The sequence below is a fragment of the Drosophila montana genome, unplaced genomic scaffold (genome assembly GCF_035044405.1).
Source record: "Drosophila montana isolate Dmon_TW-CO22-7 unplaced genomic scaffold, ASM3504440v1 contig_778_1, whole genome shotgun sequence".
Classification (NCBI taxonomy): Eukaryota; Metazoa; Arthropoda; class Insecta; order Diptera; family Drosophilidae; genus Drosophila; species Drosophila montana.
Window position 1 is genome coordinate 638,011 of NW_026999074.1, and position 19,900 is coordinate 657,910.

General features: G+C 37.8%; 1 protein-coding gene across 1 annotated transcript; it reads right to left on the minus strand.

Moving 5' to 3' along the window:
* Positions 1–8,507: 8,507 nt before the first annotated feature.
* Positions 8,508–9,824, minus strand: SdhCL (Succinate dehydrogenase, subunit C-like). Its single transcript, XM_064698427.1, has 3 exons — positions 9,670–9,824; positions 9,477–9,607; positions 8,508–9,422 (listed from the first exon to the last, which is right to left on the minus strand). Exons 1-3 carry the CDS (start codon positions 9,678–9,680, stop codon positions 8,734–8,736), a joined length of 831 nt encoding a protein of 276 aa, XP_064554497.1. The 5' UTR covers positions 9,681–9,824; the 3' UTR covers positions 8,508–8,733.
* Between the last annotated feature and the right edge of the window lie 10,076 nt (positions 9,825–19,900).

Here is a 19,900-nt window from a genome sequence, read left to right on the forward strand (position 1 = left end):
ACACTTTTAAAGTCTTAAGTAGCATTCGAAGATATTTACAGAATGTACCATATAATTAAAGTTACCTTTAACGTGGGCATCTTCTTAACGTGTGCAAATCTGTGTTCTCCGTAATTTAATCACCTTTGTCTTTCATTATTCATTGGTCTGAATCGCTTATTCCAATAAAGGATGCGCTTTTACACAGACGTTCTCAGTCAATAACTTAGTGAAACTTAATATTCTTATCGACATTTTTATAGCCTGAAAAAAGGGTATCATAGTTTTGTTCAATTGTATGTAACAAGCAGAAGGAAGCGCCTCCCATCTCATAAAGCAAATCGATTTTTAGATTGGAATATTTCCAAGTTCGTCTGTCTGTCTGTCTGTCTGTCCGTATGTATGAACAGGTCGATCTCAAAACCAATATCTGTGCAGTATGAGTTTGTTTCAATGATAACTTGGCCCATTTCCATTAAATCGATAACAATTAATATCGGAAATCTTATTATTTTAGCAAAGTATGGCTTGGCTCCTTAAGGCAAGCAGCAAGCTTTCTCTGAGCAATAAGGTGCTGCTTTATAAAACCCTCCTGGCCCCAGTCTGGCGCTATGCAAGTCCAATTTTCGGCACGGCAGCAAAATCTCATTTGAGGAAAATAAGTGTCTTCCAAGCGAAGGTACTCAGACTGAGTGCTGGGGCTCCCTGGTACATCCGCAACCGGGCCCTAGCAAGAGACCTAAAGGTCCCGTTGGTGGGCGACCTTCTACGTCAGCAGTCCACCAGCTACATGGCCCGTCTCTGCCCACCCCAATATATTGGCTAGAAGACTTTTCAGAAGAAAGCGACGGAGACTTCGCAGAATCCACCCCATCGACCTCCCAAACCGGGTAATCATTTGAAAAAAAAAAAAATAAATAAAAATAATAATAATCATACTAAAAATATAAGATAAATTGAATAATTATAAAACTTAATAGGTAATATTAAGTATGTTTATCCCATTATAGTCAAGCTAGGTTAAGATGCTCATGTATAGTATCAACAAATTAGCTAATAAAGAGAGAAAAAAAAAAAAAAAAATATTATTTAAGCATATATCGTAGCTTATAGTCTTATAGGGACACTAAATTTGGTATGTGGACAATATTTCACGTTAGAATATATCGCCCTGTTCCCATTAAAATTGAAAAACAACGCATGTTTATATGTAAGCTCTTTTTTTTTTTTTTTTATTTATTGAGTATGCGAGGAATTAGCAATATTGGCCATAACAAGGCAGGTAGGGTAAGTGTTGAGGCCACACCATGTCAAATGGACAAGGTTTTTAAAATACTAAGGAGTAATTACAATTTATTGCTACGACAGCAGGGCAAGGGGTTGTCTTCTTTTCAGCCGGGTGATACCGGAGCACTCTTATTTGCTTAAAGCTAACCCATTTTTAATCCATGATAATATCAATTCATCATAACTGTGAAATTGTTTTATTGGAATTAAATCCAGAAATTCGTAAGTTCATCGAACAGTTCGTATATCAGCGTTATTTATTTTCCTCTCATTTTGCTTCTGTATTTTCCTTTGTATTATTTAGCCTGCGCTTTATTTCATTTTCAATATTTGTTTTGTGCGGCAAACGACAAACTTCAGGCACAAACAAAACTCGACTCCGGCTGCGAAGGAGAACCTGAGCCTGACTTGCTGACTGTCGAAAATCGTCTGAGTAAATGAATATGTGCCACACATAACCACCGCACACATATATGCGTGTAAACACACAAACAGTTATGCGAGTATGTGTGCGTGTTTGTGTGTGTGCGAGGGCGCTGTCTTGCGTTGTATATAAATGCCTACTTATAACGACATTTAATTTCAAGGCACGCGCTCACAGGACGAACTGAGGCCTATGCTGTTGTGTCTGCAATATTGAATATTTTGCACACTCACACGCATACCCACACACACACACACACTCACATCCACATATAGTGGCACATTTGCACCTACACAAGTCTGCTTATTTAGTGTCAGGTTGTGGGGCCGCATTGTTTGCACGGCGTTCGCCTCCACAGACAGTCAATTTATTTACAGCACATGCAGCTAAGTCCACGCCATAAACCGAAAATTCTTGTCTTTTCGCCGTAATCCTGGCTGGCAGTATGGCAACTCCGCACGCGGAGCCACCGCTCGCTGGCCGCCCATAAATCTCACACGCAGCACATAATTATCCAGTCAACAAACGCTAAATAGCCACTGACTGAATGGCCAAAGGCGCCAGGCCGTCACCAGGGCTTAGTGGCCAAAGCCATGTGTGAAGTGCAGCCACGCCCACAAATGCTGGCGTCAACTTGGCCAAGAAGTGCAATGACAAGATAATAGGTTTTGGTGAATTAATTACAAAAATATTAGAATTATAACAGCTCTGTTATTTTTTTTTTCATTTTAATTATGAAAATTATTTTTTTTATACATACAACACATATATTTTGATTTGGTATACCCGGCGAAAGCACCTCTATTTAAAGTTATTAGAGCGGAAAATTACATAAACGCAAATGAAGTAAGTTTCATGCTTGCCAAATGCTTAAAAGCCTGCAAAAAGCACCTAAACAACAACTGTGCAAAGTGCAGCAACAACGAAAACAAAAACAACCAACAGCTTAAAAAATATAACAAAAATTAAACAACGAAAAACAAAGCAATGCAACTAAGGACTGGGCACGGGCAACTACAACAATCGCAGGAAAAAACAACTAGAAGTGCTCTAGTCGAGAGTGCCCAACTAGATGATACCCTGACAACCATTCTAGCTGCCTTCAATACGTACATACACATAATACACAAATTGGCTGCGTTAAGAGAAGACCCTTAAATATTTTAATAATAGGGCTCAAATATTACATTCAAATGTGTATGTGAATACCAAATCCAAATATTATACCTTTAAAAATGTATTTAAATTTTAAGGTGAATAGGGGACGGTATATAAAAATTTAAATATTGAGGATCTCTGTATACCAAACCAAAATATTTTGAATGGCTTTTACATAAAATTTTTGACTCTGACTTATAAGTTGTCGAATATTTATAAAAATTATTATGTTAACATTGAATATGGTACGAAGACAAACCTTATAAGTTTTTATATAAGTATATATATATATATATATATATATTATATATATATATATATAAACACGTTTATAACACCGCTATTTTTAAAAATAGATATTTATATATATATGTTCAAAAAAATCGTGGTGTTATGAACGTTACGATAAAGAGTACTAATATTGCTCATGGCTAAGAACACAATATACCCCATTTTCCATCTAGGAATTGAGTATTAAAATACATCCAAAAAAAATTCCAAACACACTGCGCGCAAGGTGAAGGCGGCAGTGCTTTTTCCATTGCCAAAGCAAATATGCAAATTGTTGATTACAAACTTTTGTTGCAGTTGCTGCTGCTGGGCTGCTGCCGCTCTTCATATAAATATTTAAGTATCTGCGCATTGTAGCTGCTAGTTTTTGCAACAAAATGGCAGCTGCGAGGCGAAGCCACCCCAAATGGGTGGCTGTCTAAATTAGACTTTGAGTATTTTGCATATTTAATTGAAATTGCATTTCTTAAATAACTCACTGTCATTTGCACACAGAAACACATACACACACAGAAAGAGGTAGATAGACAGAAATAGAGAGAGACACGCCTGCTGTCAGCACTTGCTTTTTATTTGTGCGTCTAACTACAGTTCTCTTTTGTGTATGTGCGTATTTATTTAGTTTTATAAGAGTTTATTCAAGTGCATGTCTTACCCACAGCTTTGTCTGTTTATTTAGACCAACAGCAGCAGCAACGAAAACAACAAAAAAGGCCAAACTCATTTGCAATTTGTTTAATCAAGACTCAACTCACAAGCAGCTAGCACACACACACAGCACACACTTGGCAAAACACACGCATACACTAAACAGAAATTACACATACGCCCTGTGCGCCTGGGGCACTGTGTCTCTGAATGGCGCCAACTTTGCGCTCTCACTCGTACAGTCAAAGTCAAATAAACATGCTAATTAAAAGGAAGGCGGCCCCAAAAAATCAAAGACCAAAAATTTGACCCAATTTATAGTCACGGTACAATGGGCGTGGCACAAAGAGGGAAATATGGGAATTTCATTGAAATTCTTTCATTAGTTCAACAGTTTACAGTGGATAAATCTTTATTGCAACTGTTCGTTTAGACTTTGTCTAACTCGATTTGACATGGACATCAAAGAAATCAAACTGTCTAGAAGTTAACAAGACGGTGAGTTTGTGTTTGAAGAAATAAAATAATTAATTAATGACAATCATTTATACGCTATATGTCAAACAAAATTGATAGTAAAAATATTATAAATAAGTTAAATAAAAATAATATATAAAAATAAAACTAGGTATCAATAACAAAATTTTTTCCAAGGGTATACTAAGTATGGGAATCGCAGCCCATTAAAGGCGGAAGAAAAACTGTCTTTGTTTTATTTATATTTAAAAAGGTAAATATGTGCTTATTCTGAATGCTTAGTTTGTTGATTAAGAGTCATTTAAATAAATAAGTGTTATATAATTTAAGTTAAGATTTTATTTTTCTAACTTTTCTAAGCAGTTAAAACGTGCAGTCTAGATGCTCGTTTATTGAGACCCAAATGCTGACAGCTCTTGCAAATTTCGCTTAGTGCCGTTAAAGAGTTTTGTATTCAATTTTATTTACGTTTCTCTTAGTAATGGCAATCTAAATACGGCTAATGAATGTCATTAATTTGGTGGGAAATGCAATGCTACACCTGGGACTTGCAAGTCGATTGAAATCGGATTAATAAATGGGCGAGGCGCTGAAAAATTCAATTAGGCACAACAGCGGCAACCGGCCGCCGGGTCTAGCAGTTTAACTACCTTCAATATTTCTGGCCTTAATGCAATTATTTACTTTGCCAACCCGGGCGAATTTGAGGCTGCTGACGGAACGGATACTTAATGGGCAGCGGAAGCAGCTGTAGCAGCTCATTTTTAAGGCTGACATGTTGTGGTTTTACAGCTTGCGTTGCCATTCGAGAGCTATTGATTTATGTCAGCAGCAGTTCAATTGACATGTGCAGGGCTCAGACTGCTACCATGACCAAAGTGGCCGAATGTAGTACTCCAGCGAATTGGCGAAGTTTAAAACGAATGAAGCATTGCCTCTCGAAAGAAGCACATCATTTGTAAATTTTTGAAAAGAATTTACAGAAAATTGGTAATTTAAAAGTCAGAGACAGCTATTGACACATTCACAAGACCTTTTGGTACTTGAGAAATACGTTTAATGTAACAGCAACAGTTCTGGTAACTGCAGCAGATATTTCTCTAAGCAAAATGTATATATAATTTTTACAAATCAACTTAGACATCAGTTTATCTTTAGTTTTGAGTAATAACGATTCTAATTCAGATTTAGATCTAAAAATGTTTTTGTAAAAAAGGTAAGGGTAAAACTTTTATATGTGTGAAGCCCAATTCAATACTTAGAGTGAATTCCGCAAATATCAACTAAATTTTCGTTAATTTGAACTTAATCATAGTTTCCTTTTAATTACTAGCGACATCCTTTTCCAAATAGACTGAATATAAAACTTTCCAAATCATATGAAATTTCTGCTATCAATTCTAAATCAGTTGGCTAATGAAGCTCCTCGATGTACGCCATAGTCAAGTTCACAAATTGCTTGGCTCTAGGCAGCTGGCCCTGCAGAAGCGCAATCAAGTGAGTTCAGTATTAAGAAATTATCAGAGTCAAAAGTTGTACTTGCACGCCAACCAAAAGGTAATTAGAGGCCATGCAAAACTGGAACCAGCCCAAGGGAGTTGGGCGCAAAAATATGAAATAAAATTGTGTGCAGGGACATACTGTGCAAATATATAGAAGTGGCCACGCCCCCAACTATTTTTCCAGTTGACTGGTGCTGTGCGTGCAACAATTGTGGCTGCATGTTGGCCATGCTGCCATCCGCCACACGCAACGCAGCCGCAGGCATAGCCACAGGGACAGCCACAGGCACAGCCACAGCCACGGAATGAGTTCAAGGCTTCTCTTTAGAATTTTCTTTTTTTTCGCCTTTAATTATGAAACACTCAGCGCCAGTCAAGTGTGCGGCAATTGTTGTGCCAGTGCTGAGAGTGTTTCTCCTGTTCTCACAGCCCATCAGTGGGTGGGAGGTGCAAAAGTTTTGGGCAACTCCAAGACAGTGCCTTATTGCCAAAGCATTTGACTTAATGCGCCACATGCCCGGGCCAAAAGGCCATAGAACAAAATCTATGCCAGACAGGCCCATTATGCAGCAAATGCGTGTTAATAGCCAAGTTAAAACTTTTGTAGCTAATTATCGACAGTTGCCAGAAGACCTGCTTGGTTTGGTTTAGTTTCGCTTTGTATGTCTGCAGTGCTTGGTAGGTACTCAAAAAGTTAAGCGTCTATTTTGCCTCGAGTTAAGCAAAATTAAAGGTATACCTGCAATAACAGATACACACACACATAAATGAAGGTGTTTGTAAAGTTTAAAGTAATTAAGCCGAACGAATCGCACTGTGTGCTGCTGCAAATAGATTAACGTAGCATTTTCAGTGCATTACGTGCCGTATGCTTAATTTTATTTGTAGGTCCAAAATCGGTGCGCTCAACTGCTTAAATGTTTATTTAATTAGTGTAGAGCAAATTATAAGCCATTAAAGTTTAAGAGCAAATCTGAATTCATTGAAAATATGCTTTCTAGTTCGGCGAAAATATGCAACATATAATTAGAAAATCTTAAATTAATTAGCTTACAAATATGTTTCTTAAATAATGTAAAAATCTGATGCGAAAGCTTTCTGAACAATGAAGTACAATTTGTTTTGGATTTGGTTTCACTATCTTAGTATATCAATTTCTTATTTAAAGCAAGGAAAGCATATCAAATTCAAAGTAATATTATTTGTGTATATTTATTATTCAGTTTTGCAAGGAGAATATAATTGCATTTAAATGCGCCATTATCAAGCCAATTATATTACCCATTCCATTTGAATCTGACTTTCTTATCTATCGAATCAATTTTTCAATTTTAATTAAATTTTTTTTGACATCACCTTGATTACCTTTTGGGGTAAATCGGTGTAATGTCTCTACAAATGCTCATCATGGTACTTATATTCGACCGCTACTCGGTACGAGGGGCCCAACTATGAGACTACTACATTTTTATGCAAGCCACCAAAGCGCTGAGCAAATAGCCGAGCAGCCATTTTAATTGAAAAATATTTGCCACACTCTAAAGTTTGGCGCGTGTTTGACAATTTGACGCTGCTGCTTCCTGACATTTGCTACACTGTGGAGAATTTGTGTGTTACATAAACAGAGTAAACTCTATTTAATTAGTCCCGCAGCCGCATCCTTTTGTCGCTGTGTAAACTTCAATTAATATGCGAATGAAATCCGCTTAGGCAAAAAGCGGCAGAAGCGTAGAAAATAAGGGCAAGAGCAAGGCGAAACTGCCAATCAAGCGAGAAGAAGAAATCACCCACTACCACCTCCCAGCAGCGCAAGCCCCTTGGTGATTTGCGACATTTTGTTATTTTCGCTGATGCTGATGCTGATGCAAAGCCGACACTCGATTGAATGAGCGAACATTCAAGTACACTAATTAAGATCAAACGTTTCGAAGCGAAATGAGATTTTATCGACTGGGCGGCATTGTTGTACTCTGTGTACATATATATTCATATTAAAAACGTATAATGAAGTGTCAGCAAAACTGATGCCCCTCCCCCACCAGTCTCACTCTCTCTCTCTCTCTCTCGCTCTCTCTAAACAAAGATTAACGTCAAAACTTAAGTAGCGACTGTTCAATCAAAACCGTCGACTCTCAATTCGAGTAGGCCCAGGCCCCAGGCTCCATTCCGATCCCATTGTCAGGCTCTATTGTTGTTGCTTGTGCCTGGAGGGGCCATCAAAAGGTAAGAAGTGTCTTAAAGTGGTCGCTGGTTGCCCTGACAGCTCGGTAATTAATGAAATGTAGACACGTTCTTATTTTCGTTCGTGGGCAGACCTGTATAAACTAATTAAAGCTTCTTAATAAACTTAATGGCCTTCCCCCTCGCCAATCCCCCCTCGAATTCCGGGTTCTTTAATGTTCAGGCGCAATGAACCGTAGATTATGCAGCTACAAATGCTATTCAACATTTCAGTGTCTAATTTTATCAAACGCATTTTTGTGATTGTTTCATTCAATTAAATATTTTTATATCTGCACTAAGTTAAAAGTTTCCTTTGATAACGTGCTCAGTAATAAATGGGGACATAAATTTCTGTAATTTAATGCTTATTATAGCTGTACTGTAATTAGTTTTGTCTATTTTCCAACAGAACACTAGCCAGCGTAGCTAAATCTTTCAGGATTACATATAAACACTTGTTTAATTTGGAGAAAATATTAAGTGACAGGCAGTTGTTTGCTTTATTCTATTCCCAAAAATTTTTGCAAGTGTTGTTTATTAAAAAGCACATTTTTCTTTTAATGTAAAAGGATGCGACATCTAAAAAACTGAATACCAAAAATTTACCTATCCACAAACAAAATGGAAATTTTTAATTGAAATTTACCGTGTGAATTTTTAAAATCACATTAAACTTTTTCGTGGCATCGCCTCACTTTCTGTTGGTTTGTTAGGAGTCTACGTTTTCTTCATGAGCATAGAATTTTACTCCTCTTTTGCATCGGCTTCGGTCATGTCAATGTCTACCTCGTTTTCATCGATTGCTTCGGTCTCCTCGTTTAGCAGGGTTTTTAACTCCAACGTGATTTCGCCTTCATTTGATACCGTAGATACCTCATTCTTTTTGTCTTGAACATCGATGCCGGCTAAAGCCGCTGCCAAAATTAGGGTCAGAACGATGGCCGCATACCCGGTTGCATAAATCTCTCGTTTGCTCAGGAAAACATTCAGATGCCAGATCAAGTGACGTGTTCCCGCCACCATATGATAGGCAAAAGGTATTATTATAAAAAACTTGAGCACATTGAATGCGGTCCTACTGCAATCACATTTCTCAATCTTCTCTGCCATGGCATTGACATCCATATCACAAAGCAAGCCAGTCAAACCAATCGTCCAAATTCCTATGCCCAGAATAAAGCCGCTTATACGCAGAAATATGGACATAATTGAGGTCAACTGTTTCTTATAGATACTCAGATGTGGCGACATCTCACGACCTAGCTTTATATTGAGCTCTTCATAGCTCAGATTATGATATGAAGCGGGTATGATCCTCATGTCGATTTTAGGCGGCCCGAAGGGTCCCTTTTTGCCCTGTGGAGGTCTTTTGCCATCAGCTAGTTTCTTGCCATCATTTCCTAAATCTTTCTCACCTACTAAAGCTTTCTCACCTACAAAAAAAGTTTTTGTCAACGGGAATTTTCTACAGTAATTTTTTGTCTTACCATCGCTGCCTTTAGACTTCGAGTAGTGGGCAGCTTGGAGTATTAGGGGCCTGACATAGGTGCGTTGGTTACACAACAGGGTTATGTGAGCACGATAAGCACCTCGTTGCAGTTGACTAAAATTGCGGTACCTGAAATAAATTTTGGTGAGCTAGTGACAACTTGGCCTCAACTCGGCATAGTAGCTACTTACGCGGAGTACATTCTTAAAATTTTAAGAAAATTTGTTTCGGAATGGAAAGTTTTATTATATTTGATTTTGTTTGATTGGTTGGCATGGATAATGTGATGGGATGCCTATGTCTGAGCCAATTCATTCTTTTTTTCATTTGGCCAGCGCTCGTCAATATAAATAAACCTTGAGACAATAAATTTGACAAGTTATCAATTAAGTAACTATTATTTCTGCACATTATGAATACATTTTGAGTGTTGCTATACGCGTTCTAAACAAATCCAACATTTCTTAAAGCTGCCTCATATGATGCTTCACTTTCATTTACTAGTATTGAGTTGCTAACTGAGATTGTTGGTAGCCTTGCCATGTTATTTGTCTAGATAATTAAGTTAGTTTTTCTGGAGTATATAAATTCTCTTAATTCGCTTTAAGTTATCAATTTCGAGGAAACACCCAAGCTATCAATGGTCCAAACTTTTGCCCCATGCAAAGCCCATTATCAAATATTTATGGCAGAAGTTATGTTAAGCCCTTCAAAAATGCATGCGGGATAGCAATCTAAATAAAAAAAGGAACAGTGCTCTATTCGGAAGTGCCCGACTAGAATATACCCTGAACTTTCTTCAACCAATATTAATTTATTTTGTATTCATTAAAGTTAATTTAATTAAAACTCTCCTAACAGTTGATAAGAATTAAAGATTCTTGCTTTGTATATACTTCCTTGGACACGGGCAAATTATCGATTATCGGAAACAATCTCGTACGGCACGTGTGCTAGGTTGCTCTACTTTTAAAATTTAAAGTCTATAGCTCTTATAGGTTCTGAGACGAACGCATTTATACTTACGGACAGACAGTCGAGCGGACGGACAGACAGCGGACGGACAGACTGACGGATATGGCTAGATCGACTCAGCTATTGCCGCTGACCAAGAATATATATATATTATATGATCGGATATGCTTACTTCTGCCTTTTATAAAATTGCACAAAACCATTATACCTTTTTTTCCAGTTTTAATGGATTTAGGGTATAAAAAGGAAGAAATAACACAATGTTGACTTTTCGCAACGCACAAATGTCAGCTTTAGTTTAGTTTTTTTCCACATATTTTCTACTGAGAGCCAGACGATGCCAAACCATATGCAAAAATGTGTTTTTAGTTAACGTTTCGATATTTTTTCTTTGATACCCTGTAACCTTACAATTTCGTTGTGAACTGTATTGTCATTTCGATATGTAGGGTAGTTTAAGTGGAAGGTGTGGAGTGAGAGATATATATTCATGTTCATATTTACATATACGAGTATTTATTTATATTGTAAATTAAATAAATTCGATTGTAGAATACCCTATAATTATCATCTAATATATATATTACATGTTTTGTATATATTGACATATGGTCTAAGTACAGGATATAATCTTGTCGTGCTCTTTCTTCTTGAGTATTCGTGTTTATATTTATTTGAAAATTTATATTTTTTATTGTTGTTTTTTTTACAGCTGAAACGTTTATGACACATTCTTTCAGGCGCCAGAAGGCTTCACCAGAGAAAATAACAAATTGAAGACCATGCTGTGAAGCCAACACTATATGCGCACATTTAGTAAAGTATGTAAAGCGGTTATATATACATTTATATATAAATTTATGAATATATATGTGTGCACATATTTGTATATGATGTGTTGCTGCAAACTGACAAAAAGGTTGAGCTCAAATTTAAACATACATAAATATATGAAAAGTTAATTTGAAAAAATCTCTTTTGACAGCGCGCAGTGGGTGGGCTAGCGTGTGGGTGGCTCCAAAGTTGCGCCCAAATGGCGCAGATGCACAGTATATGTTATTCTAGTTGTTGTTGTTTTAGTTGTTGCTGCCAAGTCGCAGTCAGTCACTTGCACGATGCTGTCGAGCTGCAGCTACAGCAGCGCCGTCCACAGTAAACGATGAAAAATGTGTAAAAATGGTTCACACACACACACACCGACACACTTCCATGCATATACACGCACACAATTGCGCAGAGACTGGATGTGTGAGAAGCGCATAGGAGGCTGCTCCCACTGTTTATATAGCCTGGCTACGTGTATAAATAACGCTAACATTTTAAATCAGTCGAGTGACTGCAGAAAACGCCAAAACTGGTGCCAGCTGAGCGACGCTTTTGACAACCCTTATTCCCAGTTTCCAGTTACCGGTTACCAGCTACCCAGCCCCCAATGCCTTCCTTGTTGTGCTGCCTGACATTTATGTCCCTGTGCGTGCGCCTGGGTGTGTGAACGTGTGTTCGATGTACAACGCAGCTTCGTCTTTTGCTCCACACACACCAAACGATTCACGCAGCAACAACGTCGCCTCGTTTGATATATTTTTGTTTCGTTTTGTTTTTTTTGACTTGTCCAACACTGCTTCATATTTTCTGCAAAATTTATGAAATTTTAACCCATTTTCTCACCCGGTCATGGGTGGCTATTCAATCTTGTCTTCCTTTTAATTGCTTTTTACAATTTTAATTAAACCGAAGAGCAAACGATATGTTTTTGGCCACGAAGTGCTAAACATGTTTTAATTGTTGTTGGCAGGGGAAATCGACTTGTTTGAATCAAACAATAACATAGGTAGAATGTAGATGCAGTATATGTATAGTTTGTAATGAGAAGTATGTGAAGCTAAGCATAAGTTAATAAATTATTTTTAAAGCATTCTTTTTTCTTTATATTTCTTACAAATAAAACATTTTGTCCTGACTGACTGATTAGTGATCAACGCACTGAACAATACTCAAGAGCTGAAATTTTTTATTGAAGTTACACACTCTTTGCAAAGTATACCGCTCTTGGAAGAAAAATGAGGGTCAAAGGTTGAATGAACGAAAATGTTCGGCTTCAAGCTTCACCCAATGGGAATATAAATGAAGGGAACACGTTGATTTTGGTTCTAATTCGATCAATCCAATATCTAAGTAAAATATATTTTTGTATAAATTGGAGTTCATTTCGTGAACTTTTACTTTCAACAAAACAACACCCAATCCGCTTTTATTATCATTAAATTAATACATAGGCATAAGAACGGTACAAACCTTCGATAAAGATTAGATCAATCGATACCATGTGGGAACAGTTTGCTACAAATATTCGCTCATCATGGGCTCGGTACTGCAGAAGCTCTTTGACAGTCTTATTATGTAGTATGTCTTTGAAGCAGTACACAGGAAATGTGCAGAATATCCCGAAAATTTTCTGAAAAAGAGAAGGCAATAGGATCTCAAATGTGAATAACAACATATCGCAGCAATCCATCCAAAATGATCAGGGCTAGGTCAAGCAGAATATAAGAAATATGAAAAGCAGAACAGGAAACTATGTAGCAATAAAAATCAAGAAAAGTTAAAAATTCAAATTTTACAATATATAAAGTGCAGTTGCAAATTCTTTGCATCTTTTTACTGGGACCGAAGCTTGCCAGCTTGAGTTTAAAGCACCAGCCGGTTGATTGGCTTAAATTGTGCTGCAAGGTGGAAAATTAGTTTCAGTTTTTCCTTCATCCAAACTCTGCCAACTGGACAGGGTCTTTGCATATACTACGCTAGCCATAAAATGTTCTATCCATGTTTTTGTTGCTGTTGTCGTACTGTCCACATTTGAAATGCGATTGCCCCATAATGGAATTACCTGACTGCGATGAAGACAGGACAGGACAGAACAGGATTCTACTGTGGCATATTTACCTTTTGCATATGTCATAAATTTATGCGACGATTGGCTGGGCTTATTTGATTTGATAGCCTTCCCCGGTCCGAACATTTGCAGTCATAGCATGCAGCTCCAATATTAGATTTTCACTTGTGATTTCTGTTCGCTTCACAGCAGCTAATTTAAATATGCCTCGCTAAAAGCTTCCCAAAATGTCGCTTGCCTTAGATTCTCCAGTATTGTGCGTTGCGCAAATTTGATTTGTGGTACCGTCTTTGCGTTCGTTTGCCTAAATAAATACGCACAATATGCACGACAAAGCCACAAAATGATATATTATATATGTAAAGACAGAAAAAGAAACCGCTTTCAATTTAATTTAATAAAATTCGTTTCGGTTGAGCTTTTGTGGTTTTTATATAAATAAGTTTTACTGAACCCTCCTCCCTTTGAAATATGGATCCTGTGTGCTCTATTAATTCATTATTTCTAAAATATTTCCCATGAGCAGTACATATATTTTATTTTATTTAATTTTATTTAACAGCATAATTGAAACCACTTTTGACTTTGGTTGCATGCCTTACGCTTTATTAAAATCTGAAACGCTAGACACATCAAAGACAAACATTCAAGCACTATGTAAATAGTAAATAAATCATAAATCATTCATACTTGGAATATTAATGAAGATAAAAGAAGCTGCAACTTTTTTAAATATTTTTTAAGTTGACTACTCGAATTTGTATTGTCTTTTAAGTAATATTTCTAAGTAAATAGAAAACCCATATAAAAAATTTAAATACAAAAGTTGTAATAGTTTAATATTGAGTAAAGTTTATTAAAATTTATTGATTACATTTTATATATAACATATGTACATATTTGTGTAAATACCTAATCGACTTTCTCCCTTTTTGCACTATGACTAGTATGTGTTTGGTTCCTCCTCTGTTCCTTTTATTAAAAAGTGAACTTTCATCTTTAAAATATTAATTAACATTAATAAAGTTTTTCTCTTGACATATAAACCTGCAACAGTTTTCAGCTGAAAAGAAAAATTATAAGGGCACACATATATTTCCATCCACATCCCCGGGCTACCCTGCCACTATACCCACAGTCAAACGATTGCTTTTTCCTTTCAAGGAACTCAATATGCGTGTCTCTGTTTAATTAAGATTGAGTTTATGTATGTGAACGCGATTGCGGCTCTGAGTGTGTGCACGAATATATTGAGATCTGTGCGCCGGCATATATTCAAACGTGTATGAATAAATGTATGAGCGCATGCATTTAATTTAATTTTCATTTCAATTGATTCGATGACTTTACGTTTCATTTCACGTCTCGATGCGATTTCAATTACAATACTCACACACACACACGTACACCCACTCTCACAGACACCCAAGGACTAATACACACTAGCTGCGTTTCAGGTTGGTTGCCAGTGGGCCAAGTTGACTCGCAACTTGATTCACGGATTTGCATACGTATGTATTTGCTCATCATGCAAACTCAGAGGCAACAATTGAAAAGGCAGCCAGATAGACTGACAGACACACCGAACCGAACCAAGTGATAAACGAGCTGATTAAGTGACTGTCAGCTCGTTGGCGGAAGACGTTGGCCAATAGGTATGGGTCACGATTCCGTTGAGGATTGACACAAAAGCCGACCAGCCATACTTTATCAACTTGTTCCAAAATATATTCACAGCGTGACATCCACATCCGCTTAATTTGCGAAATTCTCTCTTTTCGGTTGTTTTTATGACGTGTGTGAATTGCTTAAATAAGTTAAAACAATTATAATAATTGTTGAGGTTTTCGGCCTCGCATTTACTTTCAAGTATATTTATGAAAATTCATTTGAGAAGTGTTTCACAATTTTCGAAGAAATTCGCCCTTCCTGGTTGGAAAACGCGGTGGTAAAAATATATCCACTCGGAGAAGAATGCGTTAGCAGAGTTACTCAGCAGAGTTATTCCTGATCCAGCATTTTCATTTTCCAATCCAAATTTATAATTTTACCCTCAATTCGTTAAAATATCTCTTCTACACTTAAATCTTCATCCATTTGAATTGCTTTTTAAGTATCTAATCCTTTATCTATGTGAATTTTGCCTACCTTTGGTAAATTATTCTTCAGTTTCACCATTTTACATTTAATCGATTTTTTTTATTGGCTTCTACTGAGGGCTAGGCTTAAAAGTTTATCCACAACTTTCTGTTCTAAGTCCGGACGACCATACGACCAGCCACAAAAAAGCAACCGCAACAATCCACCACAACCACCCACCCCCACATTCCCTCCACCTAGCATAAACTGCATTTAGTTTTGCGTAGTTTTAGGCTGGCATTTAACTTTGTCGCCATTGTTACGCATTTTTTTGTTGCAGCCGTTGCCGCTGCTGCTTACATTGTGATTTGGCAGGACCTTTTCTCCAGCAAGGCTTTGGCTACAAAAATTGCATTTTGTTTTTGGTGTTTTTTTGTTGCTACTTCTTTTGGCAAGGACGACGTCGCCTGCCCCGGATCCAATGTGCACTCTTTTCGTAACAAATGCAACGGAAAACCTATTTCCTTTGTAGGATATGAGTAGGAAAATGCTTGTTAGCGCCAAACGAGCATTTGCCACAGGCTCATGTGTATATATATGTGTGTGTGTGTGTGTGTGTGTGTTTGCGAAATGGCATTTGCATGGCAATATTTGCACAACCTTGAACTTGCTGCAGCTGGTCTAATGTCTGGCTGCGGGTTAGGTGGGGCTAACAATTTCAGCTCGTTGTCACGTTGGGCCAACATGGCTAATTTCAGCTGCAGTTGCAGCTGACACAAATGAGCACAGGGCCAACATTTTACACATTTCACATTCTACAGCTGCTGTCAAATGACAATTAAAAGCAAAAGTGAGCAAAACTTTTAATTGCGCTTACGACAGGTGGGAAACATCAAAACAGCTTGTGCCAAAAAAGTAACCACAAACATTACGCCCTAGCAATTAGTGCGCCCAAATAAATTTCAAACAAAGCAACCAACACCCAACAAAAAAAAACATTTGCAATTGACAAGTTCTAGAAAGGCGCCACTAATTATAAATATTTAGCATGCACAAGCAGACAAGTACTCTAGAACCTGTGGCCAGAGCCTTGTCTCGGCTGTCAGTTGTAAAATTGAATTTAAGCCCCGTTCTGTTTGGCTTTTGAAAGATTTATAACAGGGCTCACATGGCATTGGCCCCATATCGATAAGCACAATGCCTTTTTGCCGGCTGCTCTGCGCCTCTCTGCTCAGCTCAGCTTGGATCTGTGTGTCAGTGACAGTTGCCAATACATATAACGCACCACCCATACATGTATACTGTATTGTGTGTGTATGTGTGTGTGCAGAAACACACACAACGCTGGCGACAAACTTTTTAATCAAATTTTTTTAACGCAATTTCTTTGCATTCTTTTTGCTTTCTCGCTCGCTCGCACACTGAGACACGCCGCTGTTGCATATGCATGCTCAATTGTGTTTGTATTGGCAAAGGACATGCTTTGTGATTTATACACACATCAAACACACAAAAACACACCACCCAAACCAATACACTCCTCAGTCGTGCATAAAGTGGGTGCGCCCGTAAGCAAACAACAGCTTTTTTTGATTTATGAGCGCTTTGGGTGCCGCCGCCAACGAAGACAAGGACTACAACAACAATAGCGAGAAAAATAAAAATAAACGAAAAAGAAAAGAATGGAATCGACAGTAGAATATATTGAACTCTTAAGTTTTAAACAAGTTCAAACGCGCAAGTTATTAATAGAAAGAGAAATGCTAAATATGAAAGAGAGCTGTAGTAGCTATAGAATATTCGTACGTTTTAAAAATATAACATCATTAAATTTGTGGTTTTAATTTTAGTGCAATTCCAAATGCTTTATTTATTTTCTTTTGCATGACAGTGGTTGGCGGCTGCGGACGGCGTCCACAAAATGAAAGATTCCCGATCTGTATACACTATTCAAGAAGCTACTCTGATCATGTGACTTAAGGTCATAAAACCAATGAAAAAAAACAGGTTTACAATATCGATTTTAATCGGTTGCTTGGAAATGGGGCAAGTTATCAATTACCGGAAACAAATTTGTACAAATTCGAGTGCATTTGGACGCCCTATGTTCAAACTTTCTCTAGCTCCTATAGGTACTGAGATGAACATTGGTAGATCGACTTGGCTATTGATGCCCATTTTCAATGGGTAAAGGGTTTAAAAATACAATTTTAATGAAATGATAAATTCTAACAAATTATGTAAAATAAATGTGATTTAAAGTTCTACACAAAGCTGGGTGCGTAGGTCTTGCTGACAGTAACAAATGTTATGTTATATATAAATACCGAGCGCATGAATTTTAATTAAGGGTGCCCGCAATTGCTGGCTCTGGCTTGCGGATGGTCTGGAATGGGCTAGCATTGGCTCTGGCAAGCCATTGGACATATGAAATTTTGATTGATGGCTCCCCGAACAGCGAGTGCACTATGGCTTTATCTGACTATCGATTGTCGCTGTCATAAAAACGTTAAAAAAGAGGGAATCCAGAGCCGGAGCTTATGCAAATCAAGACATGCCGCACACATCACTTTGTTTCCCTGTCGCCCCTTCCACGGTCCGCCCTACGAACTTGTCAAAACTTGTTGTGCGCGCTTTTGCGATTTTTTTCTTTTTTTTTTAAGAAAGTAGAGAGAAAAAAATTGCTGGTGCATATTGCTTTCCGTTGTTTGGTAGCCCGGCACTTGCGGCACTTGCAACAGCCGAGTTGATTTTTGCATATTTCTGATAGCGCCGGCATTAGTCTCCAGTGAGCTGGCACATAAAAGCGCAGTTATGGACTGATTGTCGGCGTGCCACACACGCACACACTATCTCATATTCTCTACTGCTCAAATTTTCCCAATTTCTATATGTATGAAGCGAAAAGTGTCAGTATTTCAAACTTTTGTTCAATAAGATTTATATGACTGACAGTTTGGGGGATTCTAAACAAGCAACAAGGTTTGATTTCCCTTATTTTTTACAGTTTTTTGTTGAGCCGGCTTTATTACTATTTTTTTCCTCCTATTTTTAGAGATTATTTAAAGCTTGAAATCGCAGTCGGCGCGCAAATGGTTCATGTTCAGTGCTTTACAAATATATTTTGTGGAATTATTTTGCAATATTTTTTCTTTGGTAGTTAGTTTAAGCGCGCTCGTTTTGTTATGAAAAAGTGATCTGAAAATAGCTAACGTACTAGGGTTAATAATGAATAAAGAACTTATCTAGATTTGTTTATGCTGACTGAAAAGTGGGGAAGTAGTTGAGAGCACGAGGGTGGCAGGCCCACCTTTGTGAATCGAATGAATGAAAACATGATTGCAGCTACATAATTCAAATATTTTACCTCTTATCTTGCATTTTGTTTTTTCCTAGGCAACGTAAGAGTATTAACCATTGTTAACCAATCTGATAAGTGCGTAGTTATGGGATCCTATCTGCTATTCAGCGGCCTTTCTATTCAAGCACTTTGAAGTTTGCTTAGCCATATACAACAATGCTAGATGGAGGCTGACTACCAATAGGGGCCAGGTGCCAGCACTGGGACGTGGGGAAACCACTCGAGCGGCAGATTTGAGTGGCAAGAGCGCAAAGCGCACATTATACAGCTTGTGCATGGGTATAGGTGTTGCTGTAGCTATAGGATAGGTCTAAAATAATTGCCTGCACTTTAAGTGCGCCATTAGTACTAAATTACAGACATCCAACCAACCAGCCAACCAGGCAGCCAGCCAACCAGCAGCTGCAGCGCCAGCTAACTGCGCGGTCTAATTACGCGCCAATGCTGCAAAACGGGTAACTAGGAATTCACCTGCCACCCACACTACATTTTATACCCTACACTTCACGCTCCGGCCACGCCTACTTCTCGCGCATGGTGGCAGCTGGGAAAAAGTAAAGTGCGCTAATGGCAATTAGAAGTTTACCGAGTGCAGTCAAAAATTGTAACGGCTGCCTGGCATAGCTGCATTATTGAACATTTTGCTAATTGCCGTATAATTATTGCAGTTAAAAAATTGAGCACAATTGCCAGCTAAGAGGCGACGGCAGACAACGGCAGCAGTTTCAAACACCAATCCTTGACCGTACAAGCAGTTATTGCGCACAATTTGCAAAAGCATCACACACAGACACGCACTCACACGCACAATCAGACAGACCGACAGAATATATGCAGAGAAATTTGAGCAATGCCGCAAACATTTGCATTGAACAAGGATTAGGCCAGATAGTTCTGAACACAACGCAATGGTTCAGTTCCATGCAAGCGTTATGCACTCGCAGTGGCTATAGCTAATGTAAATATTATTGCAAAATCTTATAATTAAGATAAGCATTTCGGTTGAGTGGTTTTAATGAAAATCAAACATTTGCCATGCAAAACTCAAACCACACTCAAGCTCAAATGTCTGCCGGTGTCTGCAGAGCCTATCGATATTCTACTTTGTCCAAAT